Below are 15353 nucleotides of genomic sequence, written 5' to 3'. Positions count from 1 at the left end.
AATATTTGCGCGCCACTTCCCCCTCTATATTTTTATTTATTTATTTTTTTAAATTCTTTTTATTATTTTTTTGTTGGGGGGGGGGGGGTAGACGTTAAGGAGACAAAGGAAGGGAAGATATGGGGGAGGGACGGGGGAGAGAGATTGAATAAGATGGGAATAAAGAAAGAGTGCTTAATGAATCTATATCCAATTCACACCCCACCGTCTCTCCCTCGATCCCTCTCGTTGTCCCTTGCGAGCTGAGAAATATAGTATGGGCAACGTTCTTGTTTGTGAAACAAGAAAAATCGATTTCATTACAATGTAGTCAATTATACATCAGGCTAAATTTGATTATCTTCTCATAGAATAGAGAGATGCACTTTATTGAATAGTCATGTGACCGCGAGAAAGGCTTACTTTCTTTAAAATACAATAATAGCATGTGGAACATTCGTTTTCTGCACACTTTGGGGATTTACGGACTTATATATATATATATATATATATATATATACATATATATATACATGCATACATATATATATATACATACATACATACATATAAATCAGATATTAGAAGATAATTCGGTACCTCCATCAGTAACTTAAGGTGGATTATTCATCAACCTTCATTTTTTTGTGGTTGGTTGTTGCTTTGTCGCTATAAAAATGAATAATCTCTACTTCACAATGTTTTACAACAATGCAACATACAGCAAAGTGAGACATTGAAGGCCGTCTCATATACAAATCAAACAATGGTTAATGGGATCGGGATATAACTGAAAATGATCGATCGAGCCTGTACCATCCAGTGATACATCAGATCACACGGGAGTTTCATGCAAGTCACTATTATGTTAAACACGTTTTTAAGAAAAAATAGCTTAATTGGTAAGTTAGCAAGAGGGATCCGGGGATAGGCACGATAATACGGAGAACCAGATAACGACTTGCAATTGTTCGTGTAAACAACGACATGTAAACATTTATATTTTCATGTAAAACTATCATTAAAAAATATGTTTAGTAACTGCTCATTATAAAAAAATGTTCATTATTGTATGCCTGTATTACTCCCATGCAGCGTACGAAGCACAGACATGATATCAAGTGATTAAGATCTGATATGATCATGTCAATTATGATTTAAAAGACTGGTAGGCCTATTCTGTAAAACTACGAAAATAAGACACTTCCAATTATGTATATTCCTTTCATAATAGTAACACTGTGGATACAAATTATGTTTTAAGATGATTAATGGTAAGTTTGATATATACATCACCAACAAGGCATGACGTAGTAGTAGAATATTGCATCTTTTTTTTTTTTTTCTTAACACAATTATTACCGAATATGAATATTACCTATAGCAATAAGTATGGAGATCATCTATTCACAGCTACATTTCATGGACCTGTCCACGGAGGATTATTCTATTGTTACTGGGGGTGCTGAGTATTGTCACAGCACCCCCAGTAAACAATAGATAATCCTCCGTGGACAGGTCCACGCCACATTACCTACCAAAATATTGTTGAAATCTTCATTTGATAGCACGTGCATGGTGTTGAGAAAACGTAAATACAAATTCAAAGAATATACTATGACCACAAAAATAAATTAAATACATCCAGATCGGCTAGTGTTTTGATATCAATCCTAAAGATTTATATTTAAATCTCACACAAAAATAGAGTGTTACTATGCTCGTTTTGACATCACATTTATCACCATCCACACATTCTCATGTCAGTGCTATGTTAGTTTCTTACAACCAAGAGGAAAAGGGACAAGAAAAAAGGTTTATTTGCGAAAGGGACAACAATTAGGAGATGGATAAAGTGACAAAAAATGATACCATTTCAATGACGAACACAGACGAACATATTACTTCACAATTTTTACTTACAATAAGAAAATACCAGAGAGAGAGATAAGATGTGAGAGAGGGAGAGATGGAGGAAGAAGTCTCTGGTAAAACCTGGATGAAAATGGAATAAGCTTGGTAAGAGGAGGAGCCTTCACGTCTAAGATACTGTGTATAATCTGCATATATACCCGCATTGATACAGGTAGTATGACTTGCAGTTTTGTTTTCCTTTGTGCTCGTTTCAAAATTATCGTCTCATAGGGGGGGGGGCGGTGCCATGATATTTGAGGGGCAAGACGTCATATTTTTTTTTTAATTGAAGTATAATGATTTTATGGCGCTACAGTCCCAGACCTCTTATTTTCAGACTCTTATTCATTCTTTTCTTCTCTTATCTCCCCTCTTTTTTCACTACTTGAAATCATTAGGACGATCTCTCATTTCCCTCTGGTGCTGCCCCGGGGGTGTGGGCAAGTGTCTTAAGAACTCTATTGGCAATCGAATTTATCTTTGAGTTAACAGTTTAGATCTCGATGAAAAACAATGTATTCAAGTTAATTGCATGATTCTAGTTTAAATGACTCAAAATGGTAGGAATTTTCATAGTTTTGTACAAACACAGGGACACAAATTTACTTGATATTCTACTGAATGTATGAACTACAAAGGCAACAGGTTTTCAAATCGCACCTTCATATTGCTGACGATTGACTCACAAAGAATATTAAATATGAATGAATGGATTGGTCTAAAGACATTTTATACAGGGTTTGGTTGAACGACGGCAAAGTAACACAGATGGTCATTTTATTTTGTTTGCAAACCGTTTCATCATAGTCTTTAACCAGAATGTCTAATTAGAAATTATGTTGATTTCAAGTAGTATAAATTGACATTAATAACGAATCCCCACTTTCACGACTCGCGCCACGATTGAAACTACTACTACTACTACTACTACTACTACTACTACTACTACTACTACTACTACTACTACTACTACTACTACTACTACTACTACTACTACTACTACTACTACTACTACTACTACTACTATACTACTACTGCTGCTACTACTACTACTACTACTATTACTACTACTACTACTACTACTACTACTACTACTACTACTACTACTACTACTACTACTACTACTACTACTACTGCTGCTGCTGCTGCTGGGCTACTACTACTACTACTACTACTACTACTACTACTACTACTACTACTACTACTACTGCTACTACTGCTGCTTCTGCTGCTGCTGCTGCTGCTGCTGCTACTACTACTACTACTACTACTACTACTACTACTACTACTACTATACTACTACTACCACTACAAATACTACTACTACTACTACTACTACTACTACTACTACTACTACTACTACTACTACTACTACTACTACTACTGCTGCTGCTGCTGCTGGTACTACTACTACTCCTACTACTTCTACTACTACCACTACCACTACTATTACTACTACTACTACTACTACTACTACTACTACTACTACTACTACTACTACTACTACTACTACTACTACTATTACTACTACTACTACCAATACTACTACTACTACTACTAATACTACTATTACTATTACTACTACTACCACTACCACTACTACTACTACTACTACTACTGCTTCTGCTGTTGCTACTACTACTACTACTACTCCTGTTGCTGCTACTTTTAAAACCTTAACGATTTATGTCACAGTTAATTATGAAGGTTTATTTACATATGATTTTGGCGAACGAATCTTGACATGAAATAACCCGCTTTCGTCGAACGAGAAATGAATCACTAAATTAAACATCAAACACAACTTGATGCACATTGGTATAATTCTATCACGAAATAAAAAATCAGCATCGGTAAGTTGATAACATCATGGGTGTGTCATATGATAAGTGCAAGTTACACGGAAATCGTGTGAAACGTGAAGAAAAGAAAGCAAACAAATATTGATTTCTCTGCACATGTTACTGTTAAAGACGAGAAAGCAACTTAATATTGGATAGCTAATAGGATGTGTTTACTTTTCTCACACATATTTCTCGACAGTCTGTTTGAGATACATTTTAGAAAATGTCAAAATATGAAACGATGACCAAGGTAATAGTGATTTATTAACTCCCGCTTCATATAGCGTCATGTATAGGCAACTCTCATGTTTGACGGTACAGTCGAAATTAGAGGTATTCAAATCTTATGTAGATAGTGACACATCAAAATTTAGTTTCATATCGAATCATAAAGATTATGAAAAATGAAATGGTTTAAATCAGCCATTCTCAATTAATTTTTTTGAAGCGCCACATTTCTTGTTGAGAATCTGTAATGCTCCACTATCCCCCGCACTATCCATTACGCAAACCAGCAATGTATCAGCGGAGGGGGTCCAGAGGCCCCTGATGGGGGTCGAGGGGGCAGAGCCCCCAGAAGTTTTGGAATATGAGGCCTTTTAAATTGCCCAGAGGGGCTCTAATTAATATCAACAGAAGAAATACAAATGCCAACAAACTACACAATAAGAATATTAAAATAAAAATTACCAGTGACAGGTGAGTGACAGGTTATCGAGTGCTAAATTTGACAAAATTTGAGGAAATCAATTAGCAATTAAGTGTCAAGTAAAGAGTTTTTGTTTTCTCTTTGTATTAAAATGATCACCAAATCCTTATTTCCAGGTTACTGGTAGATACATTTTTTCTCACCAATTTTTCCTTATTTTTACGTTCTTTTTTTTTATACCTGCTCCCAAGCGCCACTCCGCAAGGCTCGGTGCGCCACAAGTGGCGCGCGTGCCACCATTTGAGAATCCCTGGTTTAAATTCAAACCAATAAGATTCACAGCTAATTTAGATTCATGTTTAATCCATGAAATTCAGAGTCTCAAAAAATATGTAATTGAAAATAAATGAGTGTGGGCTACATTTATTTCAAAGCTATCCACTTTGATATAACTATTGCTTGTACGTTTTTGTTATTTGTTTTTAAATTCTATTAATATTAATTATCGAAATCACTGTGAAAAAATTATGTAGAGTGTGACATATACTCAGAAAAGATAGGATATTTTTATAATTTAGAGGGAGACAGAGAGAGCAGAGTGCATGAGGGGAGACAGACAACTAGGCAGGGGATATAACGAAAGAAGGAAAAGAAAGAAAGAAAGAAAGAGAGAAAGAAAGAGAGAGAGAGAGAGGGAGGGGAGAGAGAAGAGGGAGGGGGGGGGGGAGGAGAGGGGGAGGGTTGACAACCACATGAAATAATGAGTGATAATAATATAGATGTAGTTGTGGGTATGGTTGATGGTAGGGATCGGCTCATATAGAATAGATGGAAAGAGCGTTTGTAACATGATTATGATACTCTGTTTCCATAGCAACACAAATGAAATAACAAATTTTGCCAATATTAAGCCGGTGTCACGGACATCTCATTATAGTGCGATAAATGTTAACTGCTCGCTTTCGTTCGACTTTCGTCATCTTTATACAGCCCTTTTCGTGTTTGATACATTAATGCCTTTCCCATATTTCTCTTTTAACTGTTAGTTGTATTATGAATGAACAAGAATTTGAAATTATTTGACTAGACTTTTACTTAAAGGTATTGGCATTTAAGAAATTACCAAGATATATAAATTCCTTATACGAATTAAGGCAAACTTAATAAATAGCATGAATTTATTCATTCTACCTGTTGATTCAAATAACATGGAGCATGGCTATTCTCCTAACCACACCATGCCAAGCTTTAGCAGGGGGAAATTTCAGCACATGACACGAAGAAACAAGAAGTTATCATTCTAAAAAAAAAAATACTTAGAAGAAGAAAAGAGTGAAGAGAGGAGGACGAAAAAAAAGACATTATATAGAAGTTTGTATATATATATATATCTATAATTGTTATCTATTTTGTTTCATTTGTATTTATCTATTTTTTCATATTTTTTTCATTACTTTCACTTTTTCTAATTTATTCGACTTAAACTGACATTGGCATGACTTGAAAATAAAGATGTGTGTAGATGACCCACAAAAAATTGATATGAAATAGGTGCTGTATTAATGTTTATGTAGGCTATGTCTTAATACTCTGACGCCTAATGAGGCAATGTATAGGCCGAAAAAAGTATTTAGCCTTCATTTCTGTTCCTTTGTATATTTTATTTTGCGTTGGTTTTGCCTTATTTTTGTTTTTGCAACTTGTGCATGCTCTTTCTACTGATTTATTATTTTTCATTTTTGGAAAAAGGAAGAAAAATAAATCTGAATAATCGAGAAAAAAATATAAACAGAAAAGGCGCAAATATTATTTTAGAATGCAAACACCGTTAAAATAAACACCAACCAACAACAGATCATTAGTGAGGTTCAGGGCATGCACCACGACCCTCCTTCTTGATTAACGATTTCCATTATCATTTTTGTTTATCGTCCATTATTTTAGCAGTCGTCAGGGAAAAATTACATTATTACATCAAATTAATTTAAAAGTCTTGTTTTCACTTGAGAAAATATACAAGTTATTTAATCAAGCCCACGTTTTTTTATATTGTTTAATTTCAGAACGTCACAACGAAAGAAACCTCGGATCATTGTATTTGACCGGTCATCTGGTACCTATTCATCCTGGCTATTCGTCATCACAGCAGCAGTCTTGTACAATCTATATTTTATCATTGCTCGTGCATCCTTTGTTGAACTTCAAATCAAGTATCAAACACTGTGGTTTTGCCTTGACTATATTTGCGATTTCATCTACATTCTGGATATCTGCGTTCAGTTCAGGACAGGTAAAAATCAATGCTAATGGATTACCTTACGTAATCATTTCATCCCCTTCATTGTCTCACATGCAATTGTAAAGTGTTGTAGTTGAGTTAAATTCAATTTATTTTCCACATATTGAGTAAAAAACATACAATATGTACATACATAAAAATCATACAATAGTTAAAATTAGTAATAGATAAAATGGTTATAACTTATTAGATATTAAACAACAACCAAATGGACTATACTTCTACATGGTTGTGGGAGACAATTAGAAAGTTATCTCTAGCCAACATAACAGTTGATAATACTTTCAAATGTACATTCTATAGCACAACATGTGTTTTGCAATTATTGTAATCTAACCGATCATACCATATGTACATATTCTACAATCGATTTCCATTTTCTTTCAATTACATGGGATAATTATAAAGCAGTAGAGATTTCCTATTCCCAACTTCCTAGATAAAGTGTCTGATATTTGTAAAACATCTACAAAACAAAGTCATCATAATATTGACCTCTCAACATTATTATGTAACATTCGATCAGAATAATAATAATTATTTAGATTTTCACCCCAAATACCAATGTTGTTTTGTTCCGTTACAGGTTACTTGGAGCAGGGTTTACTCGTAGTGGACTCAACCAAGCTGAGAATAAACTATATGCGAGCCCGGAGGTGGACATTCTACCTTGATGTTCTGTGCATGCTCCCTCTTGATCTGCTTTACATACGAGTAGGGACAATCTATGCCATCGTCAGGATACCTAGATTATTAAGGTTCCACAGAGCCATGGAGTTCTTTGAACGCACTGAAACCATCACCAATTACCCGAACATTGTCCGAGTGGTAAACCTCATCATCTACATCATCGTCATCATTCACTGGAATGCCTGTATTTACTTCTCGATATCAAAAGCCATCGGATTGGGTGTCGATGAATGGGTTTATAATGATAATTTTATGATTCAGTTACCAAATGGAACGCTTATACCTACAGACTCACTGGTCAGGAGATATATTTACAGTTTGTACTGGTCTACGTTAACGCTTACTACCATAGGAGAGACACCAAAACCGGTAACAGACGCAGAACATCTTTTCGTTGTGGTCGATTTCCTGGTAGGAGTCCTCATCTTTGCTACTATTGTCGGTAATGTCGGTTCCATGATTAGTCATATGAATGCAAGTAAGGCGGATTTTCAGAATCGCATTGATGGTGTGAAGCATTACATGAGCCTAAGGAAGGTCAGCAAAGAACTCGAGCAACGGATCATCAAATGGTTCGACTATATATGGTCTAACAAAAAGACTCTGGACGAAGAAGCAATACTTAACACGTTACCAGAAAAACTGAGGGCTGAAATCGCAATACATGTTCACATGGACACTTTACGACGAGTTACCATCTTTTCTGATTGCGAACCAGGACTTCTGGTCGAGCTGGTCCTCAAACTTAAACCTCAGGTCTTTAGTCCAGGAGATTTCGTCTGTCGGAAAGGAGACATCGGACGAGAAATGTACATCGTAAAGCAGGGTAAACTTCAGGTGGTCAGCGAGGATGGTAAGACGGTTTATGCTACCCTGAGTGATGGAAGTTATTTCGGTGAGATCAGCATTCTGAATGTTCCTGGTAGCTTATCAGGTAACCGCCGAACGGCCAATGTACGAAGTGTAGGTTATTCAGACGTGTTCTGTCTATCAAAGGACGATCTTCTAGATGCCCTCAAGGAATATCCTGAAGCAAGGGTTATTCTTGAAGAAAGAGGGCGCACTATCTTAATGAAAGACGGTTTGATTGATGAGGAAGCTGCAAAGAGAGGTGGTCGCACTGCAGAGCAGGTCGAACAGCTTGAGAAACTGGATCGCTTAGATGGGAATTTGAATCACTTACAAATTCGGTTCTCTCGACTTCTTCAGGAATATAGCAATTCACAAATGAAACTGAAGCAGAGATTGACAAGGTTAGAGAAGAAGATGAAATCAGTGAAAAGCTCACATTCCAATAATGAAGCGACGCCGAGGTCAGGGTTGGACACTGAAATCGACACACATAGAGATTACGTGTCATGATACACCTATCAGTTATTAGCATTAAATATTGATTTATGCTTTCGATTATATACTATACTGGAATAGTTATTAAGACAATTACCAACAACTTTAGTTTATCAATAATACATCCAAACTTTCTTTGCAATGATTTCATGCTTCTATATTGTTTAAAGTTGTATTTTTGCATGCAATATTTTAAAATTGTTGATAACAATTGGTTTTTATTCCTTTTTATGCTTTCTTGTGATACGATAAAATACAAATCATTGTGTATACTTTGAGAAGATCAAAATGACTGAATTATTTTTTTTAGAAAAAACTTGACACTGATCACATTAGTATGATTATATAGTATAATGTTTTTTGTTGTTGTAATATTCAGTGATAAGTTTTCTTGTAGTTGACCATAAATTGTATGGCTTTCGCAGTCCATGTTTGATGGTTTGATCTAAATATACAGCATCATTTTATTGACAATCATATCGATCGAACAAATTTTCTGATCAAGTTTTGATAGTCTCACATGCGGACAAATTTTGCAAAGAGATGATCAAAACAATATTGGGTACTACGATTTATATCATAAAAATCTTATGTACAGCAAGTCTATAAATCATTGATGTTATGATCTATTTTTAATACTACGAACAAAAATTATCAAACGGAACAAAGCATAACTTGCAATTTTTGTATATTTCTATGTTATAGTGTGCAGTGAATCCTGGCTAAAATACAAATCCAGCTTAATAAACTTTCGAAGAATATTTTGATTTTCTAAAGCCACGCAATGTTTTGCAATAAGCATGTTTAACAAACGTACAAAAATACGACATGTTTCTATTGATTTACTGCATTTTATCCTTTCCTAGTGATATTCATATTAAATGAAAATAGTCAGATTTTAGCCTCTGTTTGACCGAGTAGTGAAACCAACCGTCTGATATATTAATCTATTAAAAAAGGAAAAAAAAAACGCTTGGTAAAGTTTGACCAACATCGCAAAAAGAAACGAAGAAACAACCCAAAGTTTTGTGGGAAAAAAAAGTTGAGCTAATTTCTGATTTTTTTTTTACATCTTCGGTTTGAATAACAAAAAGATATTTATTCATTTTATGTAAATAATGTGTACTCTTGGAAACTTTTGTCGCTTTATGTTCTCAACGTAAAACAATAATACACTTTACATTTTCTTTTGGGGAAGTCATGCTTCTATATTTATGAATTTGACATTAATGGAAAAGAATGTTGATAATCATAATAATGAAAAGTACTTTTCATTTATGTTAGCTTAAAAATCAAATAATCTGCTTTTAATTTCTCATGAATTTGTATCAGAAAATTATCAACACACGCTTAAAGCATTATGAAAGCAAATGCAGTGAACCTGTTTCTTAAGGCTAAATTTCTTTTTTTTTTCGAAAGTAAATTATGTATCTTAATTCGTCTTTCTTACACTTGGTTATTCGTCAAAGTTTAATCTGTTACTTTCCAGATAAAAAAATATGTTAGTTATTGGTAACTCTAGAAACGTGTACGTCGAGAAGTGTCTATTTATATCCTGTTAATAGCGTAAGTTGTTCTTTTGAATTATGCATATAATGTTAATTGAGTGTCTCTTATTCTACATTCAAAATAAATTCATATGTGAATTGAATGTTTTTATGTTAGGTGCACAAGATAATATGTATTAATCCTCATGGAACTTTAATTTTAATATTTAATAATTGAATTGAATTGAAAACATGGCAGTGAAATTATTTTATTCAGGTAGTTCAAAATAAGTGAGGTAGCTTCCCATATTAGAAAGTAATTTAAGATGTTAAAATGTCAAAAAAAAACCAATACAACATTCGTATCGTGTATACGCAATTCATTCCTTATAATTATGCAAATTGCAAAAAAAAATGCAAATATCATCTTAGGCTTTATATGCAAACAAAATAGAGCTTCTGAAAAATGGAAAGTCTTGGCAGGCCGTCTCTATTACAGGATTCGAATATATATTGTTTGACGAAATAATTGTTTTGTGATATCAATACTCTTTTAAATTACGCAATTCATTAAGAATAATGGAACGAGAAAAAAGTCTTCAAAGACTTGGACGACTTTGCAGAACCAGCGTTTATATTGTGTTTAAGTAAACAGAAATCATTTCTGGGAAGAAAAGGTTTGATAAAACATGTAGCACCATTTTGTCAGAGTATCAATATCAAAATGTTATGATGTGTGTGAACATGAGAACAAGGGGGGGGGGGGTGTACCAACCACTTGCAAGTACTTGACTGATTATTTCTTGTAATTTTCTTTCCATTTTCTTCTATCGTGGGGGAGTCTCTGGAGATAAAGATGGGGCGAAGGAATAGGGGGAACTGAGAAGTCTATTGTCAAATCCGAATTCCCCAAAAGTCTGGAAATTGAGATTTTGCATTCATACGGAAATGCTTTGTGCGATTCTTTGCAAAACAGTGAAACAAAACTATCTCAAAAACGTAACGAAATGTAAAGGATAACTTCTCTCGAGAGAAGTAAAAGTTTGTATAATTATTGAAAGTCTGAACACGATCTATTTAAGGCTCATACAGTTGTCGTAATTTCTCAAATATTCTTGAACAATAGTATTTGAAATCGCTACTTATAGGCAGTAGACGTATTCTGATACGTTTTTGCCTATAGTTCCTCGAGCTGTTTTATAATGTAATAACAAATCTGTCACACTCTGACCATGCAACGCTTTATTTCATTTTCTTTCGATAATACCGACCTATTGAAAAAAAAGAATTACATTAGATTGGTTCAGAAATGATATGACAATGTGAGCGACACCCATTAGTTTATCAAACCTTCTCAATCGTTTTAATTTGTATATATAACTTTTGCCCATTGATCTATGGGTGAGACACAACGTGTTATCATTATCATTACATAATGGACAGTTGAAAGGGACACTTTCTTCTTACTGTACCGGTCTTCTTTTCTTTGAATTGCTTTTTATCGTAACTAAAATGACCTTGGATTGCGTAAAAGATGATATAAATTATTTTAGATGGATGATTAGTATGCAATTCGAATATACATGTTTACGAAATAAAGTCGTAGAAGTTTCAAATAATTCATTTCGTGTGTTTTGTTTTTGTGCATCCATGTAAAGGGAAGAAGTGAAAGAGAAATAAGCAGTCGAAAACACGAAAAAATATCAATGATCATGAAAATCATGGTGAAGATTATGACGATATGTCCGGTGAAAATAATAATAATCATCATCATCGTCATCCAAAGGAAATTTAAGAGCGAGGAATAAAAAGAGAGAGAGAGAGAGAGAGGAAAAATATAGGGGTGATATTTGGAGGAAAATAATTACCATCATGTAGGAAAGTGATTATCATTACCAGAAAAAAAATACAAATGCATCTGTGACGGAATCTAACAAAGCAAAGTATTATTCTTTGATTACTTTGGGATATTTGAATACACCATGTATTTTATCAAGATGATGAGACATTCACATTTTTAAAGAATATATTTATTCTTCATCAATTTAGATACGTATTGTCCTGCAAATGGACTCGGATAATTGAGAGAACGGTTATGAATTTAGTTTTGGTTGTACAGATTTGAAAAAAAAGATTGGGGTGTGTTTTTTATATTGGGGACAAAATAAAAACCACTTGCAAAAGAGTCAAAGTGAAATTAAAAAGGAGAAATAGAAGGACTATCTAAGAACAATGGAAGAAATTAGAAAGGGTAAGGTCGCCAATATGAAAGAGGGCATCCTTTCGACCAAGATTCGATCTAGGCCGTGTTGCTATACGCAACAGTTTGAGCGGTCTCTCAATTACCTTGTTCCGTTTTGGTCTTTTTTCATCGCAAGTGCCACACAAGAACCCACCACACCTCTACTGCATGTTATTGACCGTCTGTTCGTGTCTATGCATTTGAATATTTACCGCTGAAATTCGATAGAGGAGATACATTTCGAGTGATCGTCCGCAAGGTTGAAAATCCTTGGGGATCAATGAAGAACAAGCCTTTACACTTCCATTGGACAGATATACACAAAATAGTCACGAAGGGGGAAAGAGATATTCAACCAAGCCTGGCAGTCTTGAGGGCCTATCAATCAAACAAAGTGTATATGTTCATGAATGTCTTTATATAAACTACGCCATTACGCATTAGATAACCACTTCCTATCAATTCTAACTGGTTGGAATAGTGGTTTCAATTAATATTCAATGACATGTACCTTGTAATGGTACAGGCGTTTTTTAGATTTAAAAACAGGTCTTGCTGGTCTTGAGATAAAGAATTAATGGGAAAGTGCCTATTTACAAAACAACAAACGTGTAATCACTATCATCACCACCACTACCACTACCAGCACCACCATCATCATCATGATCATCATGATCATCATTATCACCACCACCAACACCAACTTAATCATCATCATCATCATCATCACCATCAACATTACCACCACCACCATCATCACCATCATCTTCATAACCATGACCACCATCATCATCATATTCATAACCACCACCACCACGATCAACTTTATCACCACCGCTATCATCATCATCACTATCATCACAAATTATAATATCGTTCAATGCATTCAATTCACTCTCTAGAAAATAAGGTTTGACAAAAATAACATAACTTGACAAAAGTAATATAATTATAAGATTTTACAATTTCAAGCAGTATTCAATTTCATATATGGCTTTCATCAGACAATAATTGACATTAATGGACAACCTAGAAATCATTTAAACCTTTCCTTAGTTACATCCAAGCAAGGCTATGCCACTTAAAAATGAACCAAACATCAAGGCAATGAGGATCTAGCAAAGCTTTGCAAAGCAGATGAAAAATACATCTATTAAAACACTTAAAGCCTACCATGCGTAAAGTTATCTTGTTTCTTCGCATCTCAGAAAAATAGTCTATTAACAATCAACAGTATATATATTATAGGAGTTCTTCTAAAATGTACAAGTATAGTATATAGTCACTAAAAGGACAGATGTTTCATACAAAGGAATTTACATCATAAATAAGATATTTACAGAGGTACAAATATGAGAAGCATGCTGGAATTGAATTCATTCTGTACACATGCCACAATACCAATATGAACAGAAATATATACAATATCATTTATTAAAAAGTCATATATTATGTACAACATTTCAAAAATAGCATTCTTAATTTTATTTCATGAGTTGTGTTTAGCCATAGCTATCAGAGGCAAACCTTATTGTTATATCCATAAATTCAAAAGAAACTTGAAGTCAGAAATCATTATAAAACTGCTGATGAAACGATATAGTTTTCTATGTGTCTACTGGATCAATAATAATCAAGTATAACAATAATAAATAAAATAATGAAAGATATTACAATCAATTACAATTGGGATGGGGATGATCAAGTTCTCTTCTATACAGTGCATATAAAAAAAACGGGACAGTTTTGAAAAGTCTATAAAAAATTTGTTTCAAATTATTATATCTATATTTTGATGTTAATAGATGCTCTGAGATCTTATCTTTGAAATGCCATTTAAAAAAATAAATTTTGTTCATGCTTGAGCGAACACGGGACGTTTTTGTCGGGGGTTCAAAAAGAGGCTTGCGCCAAAATGGCAGAAATGAGAAATTTGATGATTAGACTTTTGGCTAATCAGCAGACTTCCTCTTAATCTTTTCATTATCTTTGCCATAATTTTCAAATTATGCTGTCAAATTTTATTTACAAATTTATTTATTTACCTGAATTATTTTGTTTTTCATTTAAACTTCTTTTACCTTTGAATTTTTCTTCATAAGAAAATAAGACTTTTTGTCAACCCAAGTAAGAAGATTTGCATTATTAATTGGGAGAATTTGTAATTCAAAATTCTTTTAATATGTATTATTGTAGCACACAATGAAAGGATTTGGAAAAAAAAAACGCTCTCACATATTCCGGTTTAAAAAAAAATTGTTCTTGCCTAAAGACGGAATATTCAAAGCTAAAAGAGAACATATTAAAAGGAACAACAGCAGACCTATTCAAGCAAATAAGTAGATTTGGAAATGAATTTGGACCACATAATTCGAAAATTATGGCAAAAATAATGAAAAGGTTAAGAGGAAGTCTGCTGATTAGCAAGAAGTCTAACTATCATATTTATCATTTTATGCCATCTTAGCACATGCCTCCTTTTTAAACCCAGACAAAAACATTCCGTGTTCGCTCAAGCATGAACGAAACTAAATTATTTTAATGGCATTTGAAGGATAAGACTTCAGAGCACCTATTGACACCAAAATATAGAGATCATAATTTGAAACAAAAATGTTATACTCTTCAAATCTGTCCCGTTTTTTTTATACGCACTGTATAGGAAGATTATAATAATGCCCAGTATGGAATTCAACAAAATATAAGAATGAATATCCATTAAAAAATCACCATAATTCATTTCCAATTATATGCATAGATGATACCTTTTAATAAGATATTCATTTTCCTCCAACAATACCGCAATGGTAACACACACATTTCCTTATCCAAAAATGTTGGCCGTCTGACAAGTTGGCAATTTGTGTGATCATTTGTACGAAAAAAGCCTTAACAATAATCT

General features: G+C 33.7%; 1 protein-coding gene across 1 annotated transcript; it reads left to right on the top strand.

Moving 5' to 3' along the window:
- The first annotated feature begins 6454 nt into the window (after positions 1 to 6454).
- LOC129260376 (cyclic nucleotide-gated channel cone photoreceptor subunit alpha-like) lies at positions 6455 to 11828 on the top strand. Its single transcript, XM_054898364.2, has 2 exons — positions 6455 to 6676; positions 7272 to 11828. Exon 2 carries the CDS (start codon positions 7328 to 7330, stop codon positions 8735 to 8737), a length of 1410 nt encoding a protein of 469 aa, XP_054754339.2. The 5' UTR covers positions 6455 to 6676; positions 7272 to 7327; the 3' UTR covers positions 8738 to 11828.
- The last annotated feature ends 3525 nt before the right edge of the window (positions 11829 to 15353 follow it).

The sequence above is a fragment of the Lytechinus pictus genome, unplaced genomic scaffold (genome assembly GCF_037042905.1).
Source record: "Lytechinus pictus isolate F3 Inbred unplaced genomic scaffold, Lp3.0 scaffold_19, whole genome shotgun sequence".
Classification (NCBI taxonomy): Eukaryota; Metazoa; Echinodermata; class Echinoidea; order Temnopleuroida; family Toxopneustidae; genus Lytechinus; species Lytechinus pictus.
This window is presented reverse-complemented; position numbering and strand designations above follow the sequence as displayed.